Source organism: Pteropus medius, unplaced genomic scaffold, assembly GCF_902729225.1.
Source record: "Pteropus medius unplaced genomic scaffold, Ma_sr-lr_union100, whole genome shotgun sequence".
NCBI classification, from domain to species: Eukaryota; Metazoa; Chordata; class Mammalia; order Chiroptera; family Pteropodidae; genus Pteropus; species Pteropus medius.
The window spans coordinates 13,076,652-13,104,516 of record NW_024356249.1 but is presented as its reverse complement, the minus strand read 5'-3'; the positions used below and the strand labels follow the sequence as shown (position 1 = coordinate 13,104,516).

Sequence of the window (27,865 nt, the reverse complement as noted above, 5' to 3'; positions counted from 1 at the left end):
AAATTTGAATATACTCTAAGCATAGTACACAGAATGATAATATACAAATTAACACATTCTAATAATAATAATAACTTGCTGTTATGGGTGACTTCAGCAATATGGAAAAGCCAGCTCATAGAATATTATCTTTTCAAATGAATTTAGAAATATAGTAATATACCTAAAGAATTATGGGCAATATTACACACGTCACAGAATTCTGGTTTTTAATTGATTGAGGGCCAGGTGCTTTAAACTTTTCCATGTTGAATCTTTGTGAGCTAGTTATTTGCCGGAGGGGTCCTCCCACTGCTTGGAGCTCAGGCCTGCCGAAGCCTGACTGTGGATAACAGAACCTCATTCACTCCATCCCATCTCCAAGTAAACACTCAGGAAGGTGCTAATTTTGTTTTGCACTAGTTATTTGCACCTAGTGAGGAGGGAAGTACGTAGCCAGTCTCTGGAACAGCCTGCCTGATACCAATAGTAGGGTATTAAAAAAAAAAACAAACCTTGAAAATGGCAAAGGAAGATTCTCCCACGTGGTGGAACTGTCATTCATTCAGGCAGCACCAGCCGAAGCTGCATAATTCCACTGGAATGCTGGGGGAATACGAGAAGCCATACCTGTCTCTGAAACCTCACTGTGTTAACAACCCCTATTTATGGAATGGTTGGTTGTTTTTCCTACCTCTGTAAATTTCTTAACCATTTGCCACTAAAACTTTACATGTTCCTGCCACATTACCAACTTATTGTGACAATGTAGAAATTATCACACCCACTTTAGAAATGAAGACAGTAGGGCTCTGAGCATGACTGTCATGCATCCAAACGAACAAGCAATAGCATTGAGGTCCTGAGCAAGATGCCTGTGGCTTTTGCTGACGGAACTATTAGAAAAGGCAGGGAGGCTGACGGCACGTATACCAGGTGAGCACTTTGAGGAGAAAAATAAATCAGTTCCACAAATGCGTAACTGTGACATGGAGTAGCGATATCGATATAGATAGACATCATATAGGATAGTATAGGTAATACTTTCTTTATAAAATATACACTTTTATTTTTTCTAATATATATCATATAAGTGTGAATAGTTTTAACTTTTCAAATGACTTTTCATCTGCTATGCCCCATCCTGCACATTTGACAACTCTGTAGCCAGAGACTCAGAGTAAGAAATAAACATTGTGTTGCAACAGCTAATTAGTGGTAGACCCACAACCCAGGTGTCCACATTTCCTGCTTTTTCCTCTACGGTCCATATTGTCTCTCTAGCTGAAGATTTTAGTTGAAGAATAGCTGGATTTTGACTTTGGATTTAGGTATATTACTATATTTCTCAATTTAGGTATATTACTATATTTCTCAATTTTCCGATGAAATGCCTTTTGGGTTCCATTTTTATTTTCCTTGAAATCATACATACCCTCCTGTGCTATTTTCTGAATGTTAGAAACCTACTGAAATATAGCATTTCAGCATGATAACCTGTTTATGGATGAGGTTTTTTTTTTTTTCTGAGAACAAATATAATGTAAACTATTTAATTCATGCTATCATGATTCAATATCTACCCTGTTTTTATTCTCAGCCCTTTGCTGAAACTAAGAAATGTCCATTGACTTGCTAAAATGACATTAATGACAGTGACAGGGATGATGAGTACCTTAAAGCTGCTTCTGTAATGCATAACACATAAAACTGACTCAGAGGACAGGATTAAACAAAATAGTTCCTTTAAAAATAGACCTTGATGTTATCAAGATAGTTACTCTGTAGACATTTAGTCTTAAGACCTGGGAGTATGCAATCCTCACTTTCATTGTTAACTAAAATAGATGATGTTTCCACACTATGGATAATGCTTTAAGTAAAGAAATGAGGTTCGTGACAAACATAGTACAAATGAAAGCAGAACAAAAAGAATGCAGGAGGATTCTAACAGTGGAGTTTCTAAAATATATAACAAAAATCATAAAAAAAGCAGTAGTAGTACAAAGCTTCAACCTTCCAAAGATCATAAACTTTTATTTTGTATTTCAGGACTCATATGTGAAGGAAGGAGTCCAGAATCCAAAGTCAAAATCTAATTTACATTCCAAAGATATGTGGCATCCTTCACCTCTAGAACATTACCAAGGAGTAAAGGCTGCCCTAACCCACAGTCCTGATTATCCAGGGAATGCTGGTCAGCAGTCACTTGCCCAGCGAGACCAGTTTGGCTCCAGCACACTCAAGATTGTAGTCTGGGGATGCACTTGCATGAGCTTACTGGGTGGACAGCCCTCCATTTTTTTTTAAGCTTTGAGTGGACTCTGTAACTTTAGTATTCTTCCCAAACGACGTGAAATCTTTGAAAACCTGAACCAAACTGAGAAAGGTCCTCTCAGCTGTGGTAAGTCTAATTATGTGTCTCAAAGTCTATAAACATGGCATTGTTACGATGCTGCTTGAACTCGTGGGGTGTTTCCTCTCACCAGGCTGGCTCCTCCAACCTCATTTTATCTTGGAGGATTAGGCCAGAATCCTGTGGGGAAGAGCTCCCTCACCTGTCTTGCAGAAGGTAATGCCACTTCACAGGATTGCCAGGCTGGGTTCATCTACGGCCTCCTGCAAGCCAAACAGTTTAATTTGATCATATGAAATTCATGCTTTGGTTTGGCTAGAAATTTTCTATATTTATATTCCTTGATTTGGAAATTCAAGTTTCATGTATAAACAAATGCATAATTAAAACATCAACTATAGACTGCATATATAAACAAAATGTGTAATTCGTGCATTGGCTACAGATTTTTTTCAGAAAAACAATTATTTCATATGAGGTTTTAGAATTAGAAATCTGTTCAGTTGTGATTTATATGCACTTCCAATCTGAGATTGTTACAGAGGAAATTGTGGCAGTTAATCAACATGCAAATTACATGTTTATGAATGAATCAAAACAAATTTTGACAGAGGTACAGATGACAGATATTAAAATTTAAAGCTTTAACCTTGTAATGAAAATGACACAAACCACAGAAGGATCGGCCTTACCTGTAGATATATGGAAGTTCAAGAGTGTTTTAATTAATATTTGCCAGATAATTTTTCATTGTTGATAACAGGTGATATAAAATATAAATATTCAAAATGTTAGAAGAAAACACTCTTGTATCAAAACCTTACCTGCCACGACCATCACAATGTGTTGTTATAATATACATTCCAGTAGAGTTTTTAGACATGTATTCAGAATTAAAGTGAGTAAATTTAAATAACCATTCTGAGATAGAATTCTTTTTTACTGTCCATAAATATTCAACAATGTACTACTGTTTCTGAATCTTGATCGCATAAGCTCAACTTTTTCTTAGAAACTTTATATAAGATTCTGAATAAAAGACAGGAGTTGTTATGAAAAATTATGAGATTAAAAGACAAACACTAAGTAATTAAAGTAATTTTCTGTAATGTCATTCATTTGTGCTTTCTTTAGTTTTCATCACTCATTTGGAAGATCTTCAAGTTAATATGATTTAACACTTACAGAGTGTTCCATAAATGTTAGCTACTATTACATACTAGGCAGTGTACTAATTGCATTCCATTAATTATCCTCTTTACACCTTGAGAATTTAAGGAAATTTAAGCAAACTGAGGCCAACAGAATGAAATAACTTGACCAAGCTCACACTGCCAGGAAGCAGTGGAGCTTTGTTTTCAACCAAAGCCTGGCCCCAGACTCCATGCCCTTAACCACTACACTGCGCATTTCAGATTAAATAATTGACTAATGACTATGCTTTCTCCCATAATTCTTTGCTGTTTCCTGTGTACGCTACTGGTTAATGAATTTGGTGTGGAACTAAAATTGGAGTTAGAAGATCTAGGATAGTACCTACAATACCAATAAAGAGTTTGAGAAGGAGAAATACTAGCTTTTGGTGTGAGAAACAGAAGTCAAAAGAATAACTAGAAAGAAGATACGTGGATTTAAGATCTGAGCAGAGAGCAATTTAACAAATGATAGGACTTCCGTGAGACAGCAAAGTATAGAAAATGGAATGGGTATTAGAAAATGCAGAATGACAAATGCAAAATGTATATTAAAGCAACGTAGTTACAGAGTGGAGATGAAAAATGAACCGATAATTGGAAAGGGCTGATGGAAAGAAGGAACACAGAAAGGAGAGGGTGAGATAAAGAGAAATTAAACGTATTTAGAATCCTCCAAGGGAAAGGCATTTTTTTAAATATGTTTCAATCCATTTAATTTCTATATTAACTGCTCCAAGAACAAATATCTTTTCCTTTGTTGTTACAGATAAAGGTGACAGAGAAAATTCAGCTGATAGAATTTAAAGGGTCAAGATATGAAGCTACACTCTTTGATTCCAAATGCTGTCATATGTTTAAGCATAAGAAGAGAGGGAGTTAATAGAGATGTTTTAGATGATTTTGAATAAACTGAAATATTCTGTATATTATTTCTAATAGTAACAACTGTACATATTTATTGCTAAACTGAAATATTCTGTATATTATTTCTAATAGTAACAACTGTACATATTTATGGAAAGAAATGAAAAAAACATTTTTTAAAATTTACTACTGTTTGTTGCATTCTTTTTAGGAAGAAAATATTTGTATTTTTGTGTGTGCGTGAATTGGAATCTATTTTTCTAAGTTGATAATGACCTTTTTTAGTTTCTTTTTACTCCATCTTTTAAAGGAAGGTCTGTACTTGAAACTGGGTCTATTGGCCATTGGTATAGCTCCCTGTCTGAATATTCCGGGTGCAGAGGGAGACGAAAGGAATAAATTTAGGCTGTAAATTTACTTGATCAGCTAAGAGATCCAACAGACTGGAGGAAGTGAAGGGGTGCATTCTATTTCTTCGAAGATATTTTCTTTGTTTTGATCAGCAATGGGAAATTAACTGAGACAGGGCACTATTTTTATATGCATGATAAACCAGGACATGTGAAATCTGGGGGATGCAACATATTTACTGTGGCTTTAGCACCAAATAAGGTCCCTAGACTCCCCAGTGAGCATCAAGGGTTTCTTACCTCTGTCATCTATTGACTTCCTGGCAACTCCCTCTCATTTACTGAAGCCTTTCGTGTTGGACTCATGGATTTCATCTTCACCTCAAATTTCATTTCAAAATTTTTTTAAAAAGGAAAAATTTTACACAGCACCACGTCATTCGACTTCAGTCCTGCACTCCTAAAGCCACATCCTGGGCTTTATCATTCGTTAACATTTCTCCACCTCCGAAATCGTAACTCGCAAGTCCCACTCTGTGCACAAATTCTTACTCTTCCAGCCGTCTCCCTCTGTTACTTCCATTAAGCACTGTTTTACTGCACAGTGCTCAATTCTCTTGAAGCCACTATGTGAACTCCTGATATTCACATCTTTTATACTCAGTAGATTCCAGTGGCTCTTCTCTTATATTGCAAGTCCTGCAATTCTACTCCTTACATATTTTAGGAATCTGCACTCTTCTCTCTATCCCATTGTGATACTGTGATTTATAATAATACATATTTGGTTGTTGTCCCATTTCTGACATAGAGCTTCTAAATCCCTCAGAATTTCCTAAGTGAGGGGAGCAGACATAGGTATATTTTCTTAGGTTAATGAGGTGACGTTTGGACCCCACCTAAGATTGAGGGCTGGTGGTTAGCAGGTTGGAACTGTTAGTCTCCCCTCCTGACCTCTGATGGAGTTGGGTTACCAATGACCAATGACTAATCAAGCCTGGCTATGTAATGAAGCCTTCATAAAAAAAAACAAAATAACAGGTTTCAGGGCTGGTGAACGTGTGGAGATTTGGGGAGAAATGATGTACCCGCAGAGGGCATGGAAGCTCCACAGTCTAGCAGAGTGCGAAACACATTAGCTACTCAATAAATATTGAACGTAAGTAGAAAAAAATCACATGTCATAGAGTCAGGAATAGAGAAATTAAGTGGACATAACCCTAAATCAAGGTATTAAATGAAGAAACTAGAGAATTTCTAGTTTATATACCTGAGATTATATATCTGGAAATATGGAACCTATCTATTATCTCCATGTTGAGATTTGCACATGGGCTCTCTACACTCAGCACATGCACATTAGCACTATAAATTATTTTTCTGATTTCAAATCAGCATATTTTCTGAAGAATTTCCTTTCACCTTTTGCCACAACGTGATGGAAGGTGACAACCAGCGGCACAAGAAACAGGTTTATATCAAATCTCTCATGACTTGCCTAATGATGTATTGCCAGTCCCATTAGACCCTAGAGATTTCTGACAGATTCTCCGTCTTCCACACAGCTTTGGCTTTACATATACGCAGTAAATGTCATGGACTTGTCTCCTTAAAACCTCAATGCCAGACCTCCTCAGGCCATACATGTGTGAGCTGATAGAGAACATCGATATTCTCCTACAGGCCTCATTTTCCTATAAAAATGGAAATGTCAGATTATGATAATTCTCTCTCCATTAAACACCTATAAAAGGCAGAAAAATTGAGGCAAGAAAAAGTTAGCAAGAAGTATGTAAGAATAAAAGAAAAAAAGAGCAAGTTGTTAAAACTTACAAAGGCTTTCAAAACTGCTGTCATTTTGATAACATAGTTCTTGCAGACCATTAGGCCATACCCAGCTACTGCCAGCTGAGGAGTCTGAGTTTCCTGCTGCACCTACAATTGAGTGATGTGTCTGTATGGAGAGAATAGCCTGTGAGTGGCCTTGTATTTCATATTCACATGAAAGTTTTATCTACATTGGTATTTTTAAACATGTTCATTACAAAGTATAAATTCCTGAGTTCTACTTTCAATATTCTGATCCACTAGATCTATTTATGTTCATTTGGTTTGTATTGTTTCTTATGTTTTACTAAAGTAAAATTTTACATATAATGAAATGCACAAATATCTTTCTTTCCCTCTTTTGGGTTAGTTAACTATTACATTCCATTTTAAATCTTTTTGGCTTTTATCTATAGTTCTGTTGATTTTTTAAAAAGTAATTTATATATAACTATCACCTACATTTTTAAGTTATCAGTCTACTTAGTTAATATTTTTCTACTTGACCTAAAATGTAGAGCTTAATAACAGCATGATCCTATCTACTCCCATTTTTCTGTGCTATTGTTGACACATATTTCAAATCTACATACATTACAAATCCTACAATACAACCTTATAATATTTGCATTAAAAAGCAGTGGTCTTTTAAAGAAGTTAAAAGAAAAAAAAGATATTCCTTTACATGTATCCAGATATTCCTCTTTCCTTTGGCTCTTCAATTCTTCCTGAAGATCTGAGTTCCCTAGTCATTTTCCTTCAACCTAAAGAAAATCCTTTAGCATTTCTTGTATTGAACGTCTGCTGATGGCAAATTATCAAGTTTTATTTGAAAAGCCTTTGTTTTGCTTTTCTTTCTAAAAGGTAATCTTTCTAGAAATAGTATTCTGAGTTGAGAGTTTTCTCTGAGCACTTTAAAGGTTTTGTTCCATTGTCTTCTGGCCTCTTTTCGAGAAAAATCAATCATCTTTGAATCAATATTCTACTCTATACGTACACATTTCTGGCTGCATTCAATATTTTCTCAATATTTTTGGTTATCAGCAGTCTGATTATGATGTGTACACTTACGGTTTTCTATGTATTAATCCTACTAAGGATTCTCTAAAATTTTTAAACCTGAAGTTATGTTCTTCATCAAGTTTGAGAAATTTCAGACATTATATTTTTAATATGTATTCTTTCCCATTTTCTCTTTTCTCATGAGCTAGGATATATATATTTATTTTATATATATATATGCACACACACACACACATTAGACAACTTGATATGATCTCAAATATCTCTGGATATGTATTTCTTGTCTTTAGAACTTTTTCTCCTTGTTTTTTGAATTGGGTAATTTCTATTGCTCTGTCTTCAACTATTTCTTCTGCCATCTCGAATCTACTATTAAGCCCGTCATGTGACATTTTTATTTCTGATTTTATAATTTTCAGCTCTAGAATTTGCATTATGTTGTTTTATAATTTTCAGTTTTATAATTTGCAGAGAATGCTGAAATTCTCAAGTTCACCGAATGTGGCTATCTTTTCTTTGGGTCTTTGAGCACATTTATAAGGATGGTTTTCAAGGTGTTGCCTGATAACCCCCACATCTTACCCACCTCTGGGTCGGCTGGACTGTTTCTATTGACTGCTTTCATTTCCTCTTGATCCAGTGTCATTTTATTTTACATATTTAGTGGTTTGTTATATTCTAGGCATTGTAGATGATACATTGGAGAGATGAATGATTCTACATTGTCCCTACTACTGATTTTTTTTGCCGAGCAGGTAATTACATTATTGGCTGCTCACCTTGAACTTGTGCAGGCTTGCTTTTACATATTGTTAAATCAGGCCTAACTTTGTTCATATTTCAGTGCAAATCTCATAGGGAAAATCCTATAATAAAGTTCGTAGTCTGAAAACAGGATGTTTCAATGGAATACCTGAGGTATTTGCCAAGTCCCTCTAAGTTGTCATGATTCACACTCCAAATGTTTGTCTTCGGTGTAGTGGGCAGCAGCTAAAATCTCTGCTGAGCCTTTAAAAATTTGAAGATATTGCTTTTCGCTGACATCCTTGGAATCTCTCCTATACTTGCACAGTCACTAAAGATTTGTGGAAAGTTTGTACACATTGTGGTGCTTGCTCCCTCCTATTCCTCCTTACTGAGAGGAAACTGTGAGCCATTTAGCCCATTTTTCTCTTGACAACTCAAACCAAAAAGCACTACAGGTCTCTGCTCGAGTTCTTGTTGCTCTAAAGCACACAAAGCAGGGTGGAAAAGGAAAAAAGCAGTTCCCTTATGTCAAGAGTTAAATTCCACTTTTGGTCATTCTCCAGTGCTTTCACTATTTTCTTTAAGATTTTATAATTTGTAACTGTGAGGTGATGAATATTAACTAAACTTACTGTGGTAATCATTTCACAATATATACAATTATGTTGTACACCTTAAATTTATATAATGTTATGTGTCAATTATATCTCAAAACACTGGGGGAAAAAAGATTTTATAACTGTTACCTATGGTGGGTAGGGAAGAATGTCATTAACTACAACTTATCAGAACCAAAACACTTGTTCATTTGGTCAGTTGAGTGGTTGGTTTTTAAATAAAGCTTCCTCTTTTTCATTCATTAAACAAATATTTATTTGTTCAGCACATCCTAGGTGCCTAAGTGCTTAGATATCTGAACAAAACAGATAATTCCCAGTTTTCAGCTGAAATTATAGTAAAATAAAAAGACAGAAACATATAAATACAGAAAGTGATGTCATGAAGTGACAAGTTCTATGAAAAAAAGAAAACAGAATAAAGGGTAGATCTATTCCTTTTCTCCCTTCTTATATGACCATTACTGAAAAAATAAGTCATCAAAATTTTACCATAAAGTAAAAATAGATAATAAGAAAATCTTCGAGTATTATTTATATCACAATAGTTAAAAGCCATTCTGTAATCTAGTGTTTAATTTACAAATATCTTATTCTAAGAGTATTTATATTACAAAAAGTACAAACTGTAGAAAGCTAATAATCTGAAATACAGTATTGCCAATCATAAAATTTGTTCCTCTATAATTGCATTTGCAAAGAGATAAAATGAAGACCCCCAGTTGAACTCTTAATTATCTAATGTTCTACGGTACTCGCTCCCCATGACTGCTGTTGGTTCAGATGTGCTGCATGTCTGCCCACACTCCATCATTCTAGTGACTCAGTTTGTCCCTCCCCTCTAGTGTTAACACTATGAAAATTCCTGACTTCCATGTCCACAGTGCTCTCCCTGTCAGCTCCATCCAGTTGAACAAATATGGAACCAGCATCCATTCTATATTACCACTATGGTAACAGCCAGGGATTAAAACATAGAAAAGGGCCATCATGTAGGTTCCATGTAGGAGATACAGACTCATCATAAGTCACCCTAATTCAGCTTACTAGATTGCATGAACAAAGTGCTATGAGAGACAGAGCTATTGAGTCTGCTTTCATGGAGATTTGATCATAGAAAATGACGGAAAGGAGGTGACATTTGAAATAATTCTTGAAAGGTGAGTGATCATTCGCCAAAGAAATGACTGAAGTGGACATGACAGGCAGAGGGCACAGCATGCTAATGGACTAGGACGCTGTGACTTTGCACGTTGCATTCGATGAAATGAGAATTCTAGTGCAGTGCAGGGTAAATGTGAGAAGGCAAAAGTGAGTAGCAAAGATGCAGAAAAGAGTTATAACTAGGTTATGAAGTCCCTTGTTATGCCATTTTGCACGTGATAGAGGTGGCATTCTAATAAGCTGGGAAAGTTGCAGTTTATCTCATGTCGCACACCAAAATAAATTCTATGTAGATCAAAGATTTAAAAAGAAAGATTTATACTAGAAAAGTATTTGAAACATGGCCTAAGAAATTTTAAGTATGATATAATAACCAAAAGTATGAGATTAATAAATTTAACTTCATAATAAAATTATTTTTCATGACAAAATAAAACCCCTAAGCAAAGTAAAAATGACAAATAGGAAAGAATGGATGTGGCTCAGCCCTTTTTAATCACAGAAATATCCTGATAAAAAACGAGCAAAATGCATTTGAAAAGAATTTCAGCTTCATCATAAATCAAGTAAAAATGAGTTTGTCAAGAAAATGATAAAGTAATGAGATTCTGTAACATGACTGACAGTTTGAATCCTACTATTGCCACTTACTACTATGCAAAGTTACTTAACACTTCTGTACTTATTTCTTCATTTGATAAATCATTCCAGTCACAGAGGGATCCATCCACCCTGAATGCCAGTTTATCTGTAATAAAGTGTTGCTTTTCTCATGGCTGTGAGTTAAAATATTTAGCATGGTGCTGGGAACATCATAAGTAATTAATGGCAGATAACTGAGAGTTTTAAAATTATAAACTGATTAGGAATGGATGCGGCTGCAAATAACAAAACAAAATAGTTTAAGCAAACAGGGGTTCGTTTTTCATACAGAACACTAAGTTCAGAGGTGGGAAGTTAGTTTAGCTTCTCAGAGATGCTATCATGGACTCGGGTTCTTTTTAATCCTGTACTCCATGATCTGCAGTGTGCAGGTTTCTGTACTCATCACCTCATGATTGTGAAGTGACATTTTATCTCTGGGTATGACGTCTGTATTCCACGCAGGGGAAAGGGGAAAGAGAGAAGGCATAAAGGTTATAATGGGGCGCCAGCCCAGTTTCTCTCTTTTCATCAGGAATGCAAACCTTTGAGACAGCAAATTTCTACTTATATAGAAATGCATTATACAGTCATCACTAGCTGAAATGTTGCTAGAGAGAAGGAGCTGGTAAATGGGTATTGGGTCAGCCAACCAACAGTGTCTGCCATAAAGAATAACAATAAAAAGAAAATCCAGACATTTAGAGTGGCCTTAACCTTTACACTCTTACTGAAACTCTTCACTGCTTTTTAACAGTAAAAACTAATCATTAAAAAAAAACAAAAACAACTCTGATACTTATACTTCTCTCTCCTTTTCTCTATAATCTGCCCCCACCCCTGTATAGGTGTGTGTATATATATATATATATATGTATATATGTGTGTGTATATATATGTGTGCATGTGTGTGTGTATGTGTGTATGTGTGTGTGGTGGGTGGTGTGGGTGTGGTGTGTGGTGTGTGTGTATATACACCTAAAGAGGGAGAATGAGGAAAATATACTCCCAGTATACTGACATTGTAATATCATTCTGGCACCTGAAGACATTCATAAATTTTTATCTCCCTATTGCCCATAGAGTATTAGTGACATTTTCTTTCCTAATTGTGAAACAATAAGAAAAGTGGAGACCCCTCTCTTATATCACATGAATATATCTTTCTCTCCTTTATAATAATTCTGAGTAAACAAGACAAAAAATTGCATATGTTCTCAATGGATTTCTTTATTAAAGTTTCCTTCTGTTACAAACACCCATTTGAAAAACAAAGGCCTGAAGAATTCCACACCTAAACACTGAATAAGTATTAGAAAAAATTATACAATGCAAGTTCTTAAACTGAAACTTAATCTGATTCATTTTAATCAAATAATCTTTCATTTCTAAGAAAAGGTCATGAAAGAAGAGAATGGCATACTGGAGAGAGCCAAAGTTTTAAAATAAATACATTAAGGAAGTGATGGCTCGTCATTGTTATACATGATGAGAAATATATAGAGAGTAATTATCCGATGTGATGGAGCTGTTAGCTAGAGCTATGGCAACCATTTTACAATACATAAATGTATCAAATTAACACTATATATCTTAAACTTACACAACGTTATATATCAATTATATCTTTAAAAAGTTGGATTTGAAAAATGAATGAAAAGCCAATAGACAACTATCAGGTTAGATTGTCTCTGCCTCTGCTTATTTGAAATAAAATCTGTATTAAACAAACCAACTTCTTAATATAATTTTTTTCTTATATAAAGCCACACATCTATACAATACTTATTTTGCTATTTTGTGTTACTTCAGAAGAAAAGCAAAATCTGGTATTTAGGACAAAATTGTAAATAATCCTGGTTATTTAAATTATGGAGGAAATTTAAAGGCCAAATGTATTTGTAGCTGAGATTGGAAAATGAAGATTTCTAAAATCATGAGAAGAGTTTTCTGTTGGCCTTAATGAAAATGCTTTGCACTTTACCTTGTAACAGGCACATACCTTGACACTTTATAAGTTTCTTCTTTAATGTTTATAAAAGTTCACTATAGGTAGTTAATAGTGCTTCAAAAGATGGCAAACATATTTGTACCTGAACTTGAAAAATGCAGCCCAAGAAAGCAGTCATTTGTGGTAGATCACAAGATAAATTAATGCTAGAACTAGTAAGACCTCGAGTCCAGCTGACTTCTTAGTTATAACATTCTTGGCCTAGTGAGTATTTCCATCTTTATTCAGAATTTCACACATACAGAGTTGTCCATTTGTTCTTGATAATTATAGTGGATTATGAATTTTAATGTTACATAGCAGATATTCATATACATATGTTAAATGAACAAAAGACTCTCCTAAATGAACCATGTAAACCATTCAGTAAAATTCATCGCCTAACAAAACTTACACAAAGAGACAAACTATGGTATTGACGGTTCCCAAACTGATCCAAATTCATTCATGGTTTTTAACTTTTAGACAAATATTGGCATCTCAATAGACACTTTTTTTTTTTTTGGTAGCCTATTTGTTCTATCAGGACAAGACAGGACAAGAACAAGGACAATTTGGTTTGTATTTAATGCGAGACTGTTCTGATAGAACTTTACTTCTGATACTTTTACTCAGATTTATTTGAAATCATAAGAAGTTGCTCTTTAAAGAGAAATGGACAGTGGCTACATACAAAAACTAGTTAATCTGACATTCTCCATCATACTCAAGACTCGAATGTTTTGCATCTGATACAAAGTCAACATTTTATGGTGTTAAAGTCTAAAGCAAATCTTTGCAATATGTGCAATAAGTTTCTTTAGCGTTCACAAGCCCCAAATTCATCCTCTTCCTTTGGGAAAGCAATTTCAAGTGAATTTCTGATGGAGGAATAGACAAACCCAAAGTACACAAACCACATCTGCTCCGAGTGAGTCAAATTGAAAATTTTGAGTATTGTAGAAAAGATTTTTCTAGACCTATGCATTATATCTAGAAATCTACTGGAATCAAGTTTTTCCAATGATAATTACAAACTGTTACTTAAACTATTTGATGACATCTTTAAATGAGATTTTTCAGCATAATTAAGAATGACAGATCATAATGCTGTTCTGTTTTAGTGAAGAGTCATTAAATTGATTTTATACACATTCTGAATAGCCAAAGCATTAATACAGTAGAGTTTGCCCATTTTCATACCAATTCTCCCTGGAGACATTTGACTACATTTTTAAAGAATAACTTCTCATTGCACAATGGAAATACCAGAAAATCGTGTGTTCTTTTTATTAGTTTTCCCCCTTATCCAGGAAAATAGCACCATAGGAAGATTATCATAAATGCTATGATGCAATGAGACTACTTTTCTCAAGCTGCGTAAGAAAACCACTTTCATTTTGCTAGGGTTTCTCATCTATGCAGCGCAAAGTGAGTCAAGTTAACAAAAATGTGTTTATGTTTTAGTCTAAATTTGAGTTGATGCATGATCCTCACAGGACTCTGAAAAGTGGACAGGTTCAAAAAATCTCAAACTGTTAGGACTAGTTCCCCCTCTAAGTGTTGATATGCACAGGACTTTGCGGGAAGGGACTGTCTTGTTTTCTGCTGCACTCCCGGTTCTCATCACAGTGCTCATGAAATTTGCTTATGGAATCAATGCGTAGACGCACATACTACATGGGGTCAAACTGTCTGAAGGCTGGGACTGGATCTCATTTGCTGACTCCCTGTAGGTGAGAGGTGGGGTAAGCAACCTCGCCTTCTAGTTCTGCAAACTCCTTCGAGGCTGGGGCCGCTCCACTGCAGTCTGTGTGAGAGGCGATTCCTGGACTTGTGCAGTTCGGCCCTCTTAACTCATACTCGGAAACCCTCAACAGTAGTCTATTTCCAGTAACATGTCCGTAAGATTTTATACTACTTTTAAATATTCATAACATAAAGTATAGCTTTTTTTCTAGACTTATTTGTATTATATGAAGGCCAAGACATTCAACCTCTCCCTAGGTGTTCTTTTGGCAGAGAGGAGTTTCTGGCAGAGAGCTGATGATTAAGGCAGGTATGAAATGGATTTTAACTTTCCAAAAGAACAATGATTTAGAGTGGATCTGGGGAAATCATGATATGAATGCTGGCACAGTTGGCTTTCCTATAAGGAAAGTAACTGAATTGTGCCATGTGGCATAACCTCCTCTGCCATGATCCTTCAGGTGTGGTCTGGTTCTGAAAGGTTTGTTTTATCACTCACTGTCTTAGGATAAGCAAGTGTTGTGTCATAAAGACAGGAATACATGGAAGCCAGGTTTCAGTAAAGTACCTAATATGCGTCATCTCTGTGAGAACCAAATCTTATTTTCTGAGGCAGGTAAATTCTGTGTCTTTTTGTGATCTTAGAGTAGAAAGTAATTTTACACATTCAATATTGGAAATTCTATGCTTTCAAAGAAGTGTCAGTTATGGTCTGTGGATCCATAAAATGAGCATTAAAATATCTCACCAAATATCCTGGCATAAAAAATGCATTTTGATTTGCATTTAGATTTAACTAAAACCATAGGGACTCAACACTAGTCATGTATTACATCATTATTCTTTGTTTAAATCTCTATTAGAAGAAGAAGAGACAAGTACATGGAGTCATATAAGTCCAATTCAAAATTAGATCCTGAGAAACTTTCTTGATAACTCTCTGGAAAACAACTAATGGCTAGTGAATAACTTATTAAATATAATCATTCGAGTAATAAAAGCATTGGGAAATCCATACCTTTACTTGTATTTTAGTTTGAAGCAATTCAAATGAAAAAACTGAAGAGACTTTAACAGGTTACTCCACAAAAACTTTCTCCATCAAATTTACATGATTTCTTCCTTTTTTCCATTTTTCTAGAGTTATGTTTTTTAATCAAAATATTTTTTCTCAGTGCTTGCATACTGTGCTATTTTCAGATTCCTCTCTTGTCATTCACTCTAGCTACTCTCTATTTTAAAATAAATATCAGCCCGACTGGTACATGATTGCTGTTTATCTCATTTCTTTTTCTATATTTGTCACAATGAAATATTGAGAAAATGGGATTTGAAATAATGAAACTATCCTGACAACCATCTTAAGAGAAGATTCTTTGGTCAATTGGTCCAATGATATTTACTAATTTTTTTAGTAGCTTCACTAGCTTGGGTCTGAAATGGCTTGAAGTGTGTGGTTGTTTCTGTCACCACTGCAGCAGGGCTTGCTTGGATGTTCGGAAATTGGTAGAATAGAAGGATAAATAAATTTCAAATCTTTTAAAGAGAATAGCAATAAAGATTAGTTTATGTCACCAAAGCATAATAGTATCTAATTCTTTATGAGGGTTTCTTATGTGCCAGATTCTAACTGTTTTACATATATTATTTTACCTAATCCATTCTCCTGCCCTTCCAGTTTTCTGAGGTGGGCACTATAAACATTCTGTTTTCAAGACAGGCTAACCAACCTGCCTGACACCAAACAACTAGTTTAGAGTGCTTGACAGGTTGAATTCATGCAGCCTTAGCAAGACCCAGAGTGATGCCCCAGGATCTGATGCTTTTAAAACTCCCTTCCATAGTGATTATAATTATGAAGTCAGGGTTAAGAGTCACTGACTGGTTCAGATCTTAGGTCAAAGTGCTTCAACTCAAATGCTTTTAGGCCCAGGCAGGTAAAATTAATGAAGCAAGCAGATAGACTCCATACTGAAACCAATTTCTAAAATAATGGATCTGAATCTTCTACCTGAAAGGCACCACCTGGAGAGATATTAAAAATGTAAGTTACTGAGCCTTAGTCCCACAGGATCTTTGCTCAATTTGCATCAAAATTTCCTAGGGTTTATTTTTAAATGCAAATTTCTGGGTCTGGAATTCATTTTGCCTATGATGCTCTAAAAAAATCACTTCAGGTGCTAATAAGTTCTAGTATTCTCAGATTTTGAGTCTGGACTCTCATTCTAGGAATATTACCGAACACCTACTATATGCCAGGAACTTCTAGGCACTGGGTAAACAGTAATGAACAAATCAAACTCCCTGCCTCTAAGGAGCTCATGCTCTGTTGGAGAAGGAAAACAGAGCATGAACAAATAAGTATATGTCAGATGGGTAAGTGCAAGGGAGAAAAATATGTCAGCGGTGGAGATGAAGCATGATGGGGTAGACTGGTCTTTAATGCGGTCAGGAGTGGCCCTTCTAATAAGGTCACTTTGGTACAGAGGATGTGAGGGAGTAAGCCATTGACCTGGACAGCTCATCAATGTTCAGACTAAAGTAACAACATCAAGTACAAAATCCTGGAAAGGAGCATTTTGCCTGGCTTGCTGAAAAAACAAGGAGACCAGTGCTTGGAGAGGAGTGAGAGGAGAAGAGATAGTAATAGATGTCAGAGAGGCAGTAAGGAAATGGATCACAGTGGGTGGTGAAGGCCATGGGAATTTCACTGTGTGACATTAGAAAGTGACAGTATCTGCCTTATGTTTTAATGGAGCAGCCTGGCTGTTGTACAGATACACTGCATGGGAAACTGGAAGCAGGAAGGCCAGTTGGGAAGCTACGGCTGAGAATAAGAAAGCAAAAAATAAAAGCAGACAAGAGAAGAAGGTAGCATGGCCAGCATGGTGGCAGGGGAAGTGATTAAGAAGTAGACAAACTCTGAATATATTTAAAGAGCAAGCCATGATGATTTCTCAAGCGGGCTGTGAATGAATAAAAGGAATCAAAGATGATCAAATCTAACAGGGCATTTAGAGTTTAGTAAATCTGGTGTAGGTAAAATATTCCCCCAGCAAATTCCCAGTTGGGCACTGGTGTGAAGCTAGTTTTACTTATGACAAAGCAATACCTTCCCTGGAGCTCTGAAGGTGAATACTGGAGCACATATCTTCCAAACGGCTGTGATTCATTAAAACTCACATCCTTTCTGACATGAAACTGTATACAAGACATTTCTTTTATTTCATTACCTGTACTAGAAAAGGAAACGGTAAGAAGAGCTAATTTTCTCAGTGATATTTATATCAGAAGAGAATTAAGTTTTTAATTTTCTCCCGTGGTAATTCATTAAGGCTTCTAATAATTCTTGAATAGGAAGAGATATTTGAAATGCTTTAATCATTAATAATAAAATCAAAACAAAAAGTACTTCAAATAAGAGCCAAAGGTAGACAGACAGCCAATGGAAAATTCCCTGCTCTATTTCTTCCACATTCATATCTTACCTACCATGTTGGATCGTTTCTGCATTTTAAAATAACTACTAGTATTCACAAAAATAATTGTTGTTTGGTGTGTTTAATATAAAAATTTACCTGGTTACTCCTAATATTAATAAATAAAAGGTTTATGTCTCCTAATAACGATACAATAACTTTCGTTATCTAATAAGAGGAATGTAACCTGTTGTATTTTCACACGTAATAAATTTTGTTCAACACCTATGACATCCCAAAGGTTAGGAATTTTGAATTGTTTTAATACTCTTCTCTTTCTTTAGCTCCTGTCTCCTTGCCCTTTTTCTAAAGGTTATGTCTCATGTCTTTTAATGTAAACCACATCAAATCCTTTTGGACAGACACTGTATGAATAATAAATGCAAATGTATGAGCAGCCTTTTAAATATCTATTTTGTACTCTGTAGTCTTTATTTTAACCTCTATTTAAGCTTTGATCATTGTACAGAAATATTTGTCAATGATTCCAAAATTTAAAAACAAGTTTATTATTCTAAAGCCTTATCTAATGGGAAATAAGCATGTAGAATTTCTTCTCCAGTCAAATAAAACCATAACCATGGCTATCTACATGGCAAGCTGTTTTCATCTGACTCGAGTTAATAATTTTGATTTTTTAAAATGTGTTACCTTTTCTATTAACTGTTACAGAAGCTTGGGACAGAAAGTCATTTAGGCAAGAGATTTTAAATTCTAGAAAGACTTTGCCCTCCAACAAAAGACAAAAATCTGCTGAGGAATAGAGTTATATAATGACAAATTGGCTTTTATCTGGGAGTTCATATTTCAAAGGGAAAAATCATTCCAAAGATGTAGAACAAAAAAGAAGGTATATACCAAAGCTTCAGGATTGTATACAGAAAAGGACTTGTTTAGAAATAGCAACAATATTTGATGGAATAGTTTATATATAGATGATAAGTAGATCAAAGTAGATTAAGATTTTCAACAAATATATGCTCCAAATCTTCAAAATACTGTGAACGGATGAAAAAAAAAAAAAAAAGAAACTTTTCACACAAGTTGAAAATGCCTTTCTTTGGCTACTGAGGATTAATTTACTTTGTTAAGTAAATTACAATATAATATACTGCAAGTGAACTCAAAGCATAGAATAAAAGCAAGCAACACACACACAAATACTAATATGACTTTGTGACCTAGATTTCAAGAGGGGAAAAATGAAAATTCATTAAAATATTGCTATCATCTAAAAATAGCAGAGAAGTCTCTGATTTATCCATGTTTTAGCAATTGGCACATCTGAGGGAGAGTTCCCATACTGATGCATTATTCTTATCGTGTAATTGATGCCTAACACTTCTCAACCTATTAAATGCAGTCCTGAGTGTAAGGGACATTAATCTCCATGTAAGATGAACATCACTCTGAAACCTTAAGTGATCTTGAATTTCCTAACAGCTTAAATGACAATACTGCAGGGAAAAATAATACATAGTGCTACTGATTCATTTCCTGACTGACGAAAGAAGATATAATCTCACATACCTGAGATACACTGGTGAGTTCCTGCTTAGTGAGTTCGATATTACTTCCAAGTACTAAAGGGAAGAGAAGAAAGATCACTGCTCAGATTTTACCAGATGACTAGTTCTCCTTTTTCCTGAAGTGGGTAGGAGGCTTTACACTACTCAGAGATCCTGAGGGGTCTGCACAGGAATAGATATTTTTATTTCTCCTAAAATAATGTTCTAAAATTTTAGTGTGATGTCATTGCCTTCACAGGCAATTTTATAATGAAAAGTATTACATGAGGCATTTTCATTTCTTACATTAACATAATTTTTTTTCACAATGAGTACTTTAAAGTATGAAAGAATATTTCAAGATAACTATGTCATGGCAGAATCCTTATCTGTAGGAAGTCTGGACAGGCTTTCAAATTTCTGATCACCTGAAAACCATCAGGAGATATTGTAAAAACAGGTCCCAGAGGCTCCAGATTTATTTAAAGGGAAAATAACACCAGATAAAATACATACTAAAATAATAATAAAATAATATGAATAATTATAGGGTAATAAAGTCAACAAAAGAGGTAATATACATTCTTACAAAAACATAAAATTCCAAAATTGGCACAATAATAAAGAGAACATTTAAATAGACCAAAAGCTGCTACAAAAATAGAAAGTAAAATAATCAAAGAATTCTCCACTAAAATGTTCTTATGCTGAGTAATTACATACTAGTTTCTCTCTATATATGTACTGACATTTAAAAATGTCTACTCTATAAAGTGTCAAAAGCGAGTTTCAGAAACATATTTATACCATACTATTTTTTTAAATGTGTATACACACACAGACACATACACGCACACAGATTTACATGTACGTATTAACAGTCTGGAAAATTACACACCAAACTTTTAAAAGTGGGTACTAGTTAGAACAGGAATTAATTCAACTTTACATACTTGATGTTATTTCAAACACTTATAAATACATGTTACTTAAAAAATATTCTGGACAAAAACAAAACTTGATGAAATGCATGGTCAAATTCAAAACACTGAAATAATCAGAAGAATCTAGATTTTTGCCAGATACCACTGAAAATTTCCAGAACGTGTACAAGAGAACTGGCTGGATTGAGAGTCATAGAATAGTGACAATCTTGTGCTTTGACTCTGGAAACAAAATAGCACAGTCAGGTGGGAAGGGAGCAAGAAAATGATTTTGGCCCATTCCTGTGACCTGCAAGTAGTTCTAGCACAGGTCTGCACTGATTAGTAAACTAGTGTGGCTGGTGCCACACTATGTGGAGACCGTTACCTCAGGTAGACAGAGATGGATTCAGCTTCTTCAAGCCCATCAACGACAGTCTTTCTATATTCATTTAGAAACAATCCTCAATGTACAACATGACCGGAGGGAAAAAATAAAAAGTAAAAAAAAAAAGAGAATGATGCATTGCAGATTGGCATGTATAGTTCCTTCAAATAAAGCATTATAATGAGGGTGGCCGCAGAAAGAGCCTGCACGTAGTGCATTTTTCATGATCATATCTAGATAGAGAACAATCTACTGCCTCAGATTTTCTAAGACATGCATTCTTTTCCTCATATGAAGCAGTGCAGGGGCCATGAGAACAATGCAGTATTGTCTAAAACAATGGAAGCTGCAGAGATTGGAATTGAGGAAGAGGCTATACACAAGTTTTCTTAAATTTATGTAATTTTAAATCTGACAAGAAGACTCTCAGTATTCGCATGGACAATAAAGGAGAGAGGGCTCAAATCTGGACACCATAAACTACCATCTAGTTGTTGTTCCAGAAACAAAATTCTCCTAATAATCCAGATTCCTAATTAGTGTGAGGCCTATACATCACCAGTGGATAAACATACTAGGTGCTGATGGAACTCTTTTTGCTCAAAATTGAAAAGTTAAAAAACAACAAATAAGGACAATGTGGGGATTTATAGAAAAAATAAAAATAAAAAGAGAACTAGCTTATCATCATGAATATAGGACAGGCTGATACTGTGAGCCTGAGGCGACATTTTGGCCCCTAATCTTCTAGACTGAGTGCTTCTGGAAGGAAGAGAAAATGTCTCTCTCTCCTTTGTATCCCAACCATACTATTGTTACTCAAACATATCTGTTCGATTTTAGGGTTCTTAAACTTTTTCCTTGAATATGTTTTGAACCAAGAGTTTAAGCCCTCCCAAACAGCAGCATTGGTCTTTTACATTGTCTCAGACAAGCTGAGAATTCGTTGATAAAGGAGAAGGGTAGAGTTAGGTTTGGAGATGTGCTAACATACTCAGGAACTAGAATTTAGAGTTATTATGAGCAGATATTCAATCTTTTTTGCAAATAAGGTGTTAACAGCCTTTTTAGTGTAAGAAAACACATCATGATTCCTCTTATTTCCACTGTTACTTCAGATATTTAGGGCAGGACTCATTTGTAGAAAATCCCATGCTAGCTCTAGATCCAGAATCTGGAGTGGTTAACAACGCAGCTTCTGAACACGAATTACCTAAATTCAAGCACTAACTAGCATTTAGTAAATGTCAGAAATGAGTTAAGTCAGCTCATTAATCAAGCCTCATTTTTCTTAGCAGGAAAATGGGTATTGAAACTCGAATACATGTTAAGCACTTAGCACAGTACCTGGTATGTAGACAGTCCTATATATCTGCTATATATTGACATATCTGCTTTGACTCTTTGCTTCAAGTCATGCCTCAGCTTAAAGAGGGCAAACAAATGAAACAGTTGAACTGTGCGTATTTATTCACTATTGAACTAAGCTGATTTGTATTCCTCAGTCTTTAGCAAATAACATACATAAATCTACATATATATACAGATATATAGAATTATTTGTATAAAACTGAATATTCATCATTTTAAATTTAACATATTGTCAGGTAAAAAGTGAACCATATACTGAGTTAACATCTCATTCACTATTCAGCCTGAAATATATTTTACAAATGACTATTTTAACAAAGGTAATATAAGTTAAGTTACTAACTCTGTAAATCTGATCACTTAAGTTGAGGTGAAATGGAATAACTTCTAATATCATTTAGAGAAATAAGCAATCAAAGCATATAATTCTGGTCTGAAAAAAATGGATTTATCTTAAATTGGTCAATATCAGCACCCAAATAAAGCAATTCTGTCACTTCCACCTAAAGTAAACCATGCTTTTAAGTACACTGTAGCTCACTTGAACAAGCTTTTCTTTGAGGAGTACTTGTTTAAGTAGATTCCTTTGTACAAAAATAATACAAAACTACCAGCTGCTACCTACCTTGTATTCAGTCAAAGCTGAGAGATTTAAGGTAAGGACATCTTCTAATCCCATACTCATGCTAAAAGCATCAACAATGCGGATATAAAAATCTGGGCAGGTAAAGAAGCTCAACCAGGGATGGTAGACAGCAGAGAAATCGGTGCTGATACATGGGAAAACCAATAGGGAAAGAGATTTCTAGTATAGGGTAACAAAACAGCTTCTCTGAAGGGACCACAAGGGTAAATGAAAACACAGTCCTTATTTATTCAATGTCTCTCTTTCTTTTATATCCCTAGTAGCTATAATACTGGATACTTTGAGCAACAGAAACATTCTTAACTTACTCACAAGGCATTAAGATAACACAATGTCTACTTGTAAAAAAAAAAAAATTAAAATAGTGGTTAAAATGGAAAATAAACTATTGAGCTAAATTGTTCCATGTTTTATAGCGATCTCATAGAAAATAGTAATGTTTTACATATGCGAGGTTGAATGTCAATATTAGAAAAGATCATCTGCAACAACGGTGTCAAAAATCTGATAGCAAATTTGCTGCTCCGCTCCACTTGTGACATTATACGACTTGATGAAGCATTCCAACCACGGATATGCATCTACAAACCCAAAAGAAAATGTTACTTAATAATTAAACCTAAACAAATAACTCTGAAATATGTATCTAAGCATAATGCTTAGCTAGAAAATTGCATATAATTTAGCTTGAAAAGTAAATAAATACACTTACTGAATTTAACATTATCTACCTTCCAAATTACATATGGGATTCATGTTATTGTTTTGGAGCAATTCTGACTAATTTGAGTTTTTTCCTAACAACAGGAAAACATAATTAAATGTGGGGTTTTCAAAAGGTTTGATAGTGAAGGTAGAAAACAAAGAAACTAATCCTGAATTTTGAATCAGCTAAAGCCCTTACATTTGTCAAGCTGAAACTACCATCAGGTACTGCGTACTGAGTTAAGGTAAAGTTAGTGGCCACAGATGCCATTTTCTTAATGTTTCTTCAAATCTGAGTTTGAAAGACATTTAACATAGTCCTCAGTATTGGCCAGGGTCAAGCAAGACAGGTGTTCTCCTACACTGCTGGTAGAACTATAAACAGGTAATATATTCTTAAAAAGCAATTTTGCAGTATGTATCAAAAGTCTACCGTGTCTGTGCTTTTTGATGTGGCAGTTTTATTTTCATGAATCTATCCAAAAGAATCCGAACGGCCAATAAAATTAAAACTGACATCAAGTAAAGGTATATAAGTTAAACTTTGTTACAGATGAAGAAAAACTATCTTTTCGGATTTTTTTTAAATGCAAAAATTGCCTGAGGGAAAAAAGTCCGATTAAAAATAACCTATAAAAGTTAAACTGACAACAGTTAAATCTGCAGCTGGCAAAATCTGTTACTGATGAAAAACTGTTAGTAGAGTAAAATTGTCTTAATGTGATTTAGATCTGCAAGTTTCAACATAAACAGAAAAAATGGCAGCAAAAAGAAAACTCAGTGGCAGTAAGTGTAATCAATACAATTTGAACTGATCGGGTTGATGAATCAAATGTTATATAGAAAACAACCAAAGCTGATAAAACTAATTAGTAAAATAAAAACTTGAATAAAAACTTATAAAATCTGAAACTAGTTAATACTGAATAGAAAATTCATTAATGAATTAAGCTGGCTAAATGAAGTTTGTTATAGAAAATGTTTCCTGTCAAAATTTTACCCATTAATATAATTTCTTCTAAAATGTTTATATGCATAAACATAGTATTGAATGTACTTGTGATCAAAATTGCCTCCCCTTTACTATATTTTAAAATATTTTTAAAATCTTTTCATTTCAGGAATGATGATTCATATCCATTTTATCCCTGCCACTGTTCCACCAAAAGGTAGACCATAGAGTAATCAATCACTACGTAGTAATGTACTTGAATTCACATTTCAAAGTTTTCATACCTCTAAAAGTCCATAGGTCAGATGTATGATAGGTGTTATTTTAAGAAAAAGAATGAATGGAGTTGCTAAAATATTGCCTACCGATTTTTATTCTTGGAGGGCAAAACATATCCATGATCATATCCATACTTTGCTGAAGGTCATCATTGGTTAGGATTTCTGATGCTGGAATATTGAAGAATTTGTCCTTAAAAAAATTATAAAAGAAAAAAAAATTGTATTAATCTTTTATTAAAGTTAAAATTAAAATAAAAGTTATTACAATACTATCTAAGATAATCCAGACTATGTCAATCTATCAAGATTATAGAATTCATAATCTAGAGTGCTAGTCTGACTCTAAAATCTGATTTACTACTTTAATCTAAAACAGTTTTGAGATATATATAAAATCAAGTTAAATTGCTTTGACTTAATGATAAAAATAATGATGATCAGAAAAGAGGCTTATTATTACCTTAATAACATATACTGAGTGCCTACAATGTGTGTTAAGACTATAACATATTAATATAGAGTATAATATATATTTATTTGCTTTTCCTTCCCTACTACATTACAAGCTACGAGAAGGGATTTTTCTTGCTTTGCTCACTGCTATAGTCCTATCACAAAGAACAATACCTGACACATAGAAGGAGCTCACTAAATATTCATTTAATAAATGGATAAATAAATTGTTTAGGCAGGAGAAAAATTCTCCTCTCAAATTTACCCCAGATTATTTCCCAATGTGTATAGTAAAAAGTTTAAACTTACCAAGCTTTCTCCTTGGCTTCTGGGAGGTAATCTCTAAACCCTCAGAATATTGTGCCTGATAGGAGTGTCCATATGTTTTGTTTGCCTAAGGACATTGGGTTACACTGGATAGTCTAACAATGCAATTTAGGGTGAGGAATTTGCATCATGTGACCTCTGGAGGGGCTGAAGACTGAGATCAGTCACATGAATCGTCAATCATGACTATATGATGGAGCTCTAGTAAAAACTCTGGACACTAGGTTCAGTAGAACTTCCCTGGTTGGCAATACTCCAAGTGTACTGTTACACCTCATTGACAGGAAAGTAACACTGTCTTCTACTCCACAGAAAAAGGACAAATGAAAGTTTCATGTTTAAAAGTTTCTTGGACTATACACCTCTTCCCTTGGATGATTTTCATCTGTATCCTTTACCTGTAATAAACTGTAACGATGAGTATAACAGCTTTCAGTAAATTCTGTGACTCTTTCTAGTAAATGATCAAAACTAAGGGTGGTCTTGGGAACCCTCAAACTTGGAACTGATGTCAGAAATGAGGATGATCTTGTGGACAGCTTCCTAGAGTCACCCAATGTTAACTCCCTATCAAAATAATTTTGTTCCCTCTAGTACAAAATTGGAGGCCTAGTGAAATGCTGACAGTTAATGTCTAAAGGGTGTGATCATACCTCTGCCTTTTGGTCCTGGAACAGAACTTCTGCATGATATAGAGAATGACTCTCTCTTCCAATTTTTTATTATTCATATATTAAGATTTACAGTGCCAAATCAAAAGAGAATTACTTAAATGATTTAAGATTTATTCTAAGTTACCTTAAATCTCAGTAATAAGACATGAATAAATACATTAAAATTCAAAAAATATTATTTTTCGTCAGAAATATCTTCACTATCTCTGTTACTTACAGAATCCATGAGGTAAGCTTCCAATACTCCTGTTCCATCGTCAAGAGTAAATGTCATCACAAACACATGCTGAAGGGGTACAATACCCAGGACTAGTGAAGGAAAGAAAGATTAAACCATATGAATCTTATATTCCTTATAATCAAAGTAAAAATTGTTTTTGGATAATATGTAGCTCTTAATTTTGTTTACTAAAATAATTCAAGAAAAAAAAAACTTAGGCTTTTTGTTCTTTAATACCAATATATTAAGCTCCTTTTAGCAGGTACATTTTGGAACACTATACTACCCTAGATAGAAGCAATGACCTATGAACATTATCTTTTTTGATTAAATATTAATACATCTTTAAAATTAGTTGATTTTGATAGAAACATAAAAACTAATTCATGAAATGCAATTCATTGTATATTAGCTTTATGAAAGACAAAATTAATATACCAGAATGTTCTAAAAAATAGTATACAGTTCAATATTTATGACTATGTAACATGTTGCTCCCCTTTGTGTTATAAGCACGGGGATCGCATTTTTTAAGAGCTATCATCCGGTTAAATGGATAAAAAAAAGTCAGAATCTGGGATTTCATAATTTAGTAAAATGAAGAAAAAGGAAGAAATTAATGAGACACTAAATCATATGAAAATTTATAGGTTAAAATGAACATATTTAAACGTTTGCAAATAGAAGACATTCAATATGTTTATAGAATGGAATATGTCTTCTATTTGTGGACTTATTATTTAAATAGAACTAATTAAGGGGGCAAGTAAGAAGAATAAATTTGGGCATACAGACATGACAGAAATTATTAATACAGAGAAACTGATTTTTAGGATTCAAGAGGTCTCAGTAGGTTAAAACTGAGCTAAAACCAAGAAGTATGAACATAAACTTTACTCTGAGGGATCGAACAAACTAACAGAGAAATGGATTAAGAATAGGATGGGGAGACCAAGTTGCACAGCAAGAAGCTCATGTGAAAGTAACTTGGAATTTCACTGGGCCACAAACAAAATATGAGGTAGCAGTATCATATAGCTGGGTTACAAGAGAAGGAAAACAAAATCAAGTACAGAAATAAATATCTACATAGTAAGTTCTTAGTTAACGTTGCTGATAGGTTCTTGGAATGGTGGTGAAACGACATACAACAAAACCAATTTTACCATAGACTAATTAATATAAATAAGAGTTAAGTTCCTAAGGCATCTCATCAATGTTACAATGAAATGATGTTGAATGAAACAATGTTATTCAAGGACTCGCTGTACAATGAAAATTTCAGGCTAATAGAAACAGAGTGTCCAATTTTAGGGAAATAAAGGTTTTCTTCATATTCTGAATTGGCCAACATCTGCAGCCCTATTTCCAACTTTGAATGCCAAACTTTGAGAAGAGAATTGGTAAAGTAGAATGTTTACTGAGAAGGAGAAA

The 27,865-nt window shown here is 34.3% G+C and overlaps 1 protein-coding gene across 10 annotated transcripts in view; it reads right to left on the bottom strand.

The window, feature by feature from the left end:
- Positions 1-27,865, bottom strand: part of POT1 (protection of telomeres 1) — a 101,711-nt gene that overhangs the window by 1,690 nt on the left and 72,156 nt on the right. For 6 of the 10 annotated variants that reach the window (XM_039861017.1, XM_039861016.1, XM_039861019.1 and 3 more), the window contains 4 exons: positions 26,429-26,520; positions 24,842-24,947; positions 19,514-19,566; positions 6,553-6,699 (listed from right to left, as the gene is read on the bottom strand). In XM_039861017.1, coding sequence (XP_039716951.1) covers positions 6,568-6,699; positions 19,514-19,566; positions 24,842-24,947; positions 26,429-26,520 — 383 coding nt within the window. In that variant the 3' untranslated portion in view covers positions 6,553-6,567. Of the gene's footprint in view, positions 1-1,492; positions 2,599-6,552; positions 6,700-11,975; positions 18,982-19,513; positions 19,567-19,937; positions 23,401-24,841; positions 24,948-26,428; positions 26,521-27,865 lie in introns of those variants that run through there. The other 4 variants (XM_039861023.1, XM_039861022.1, XM_039861021.1 and 1 more) reach the window with 4 other exon arrangements.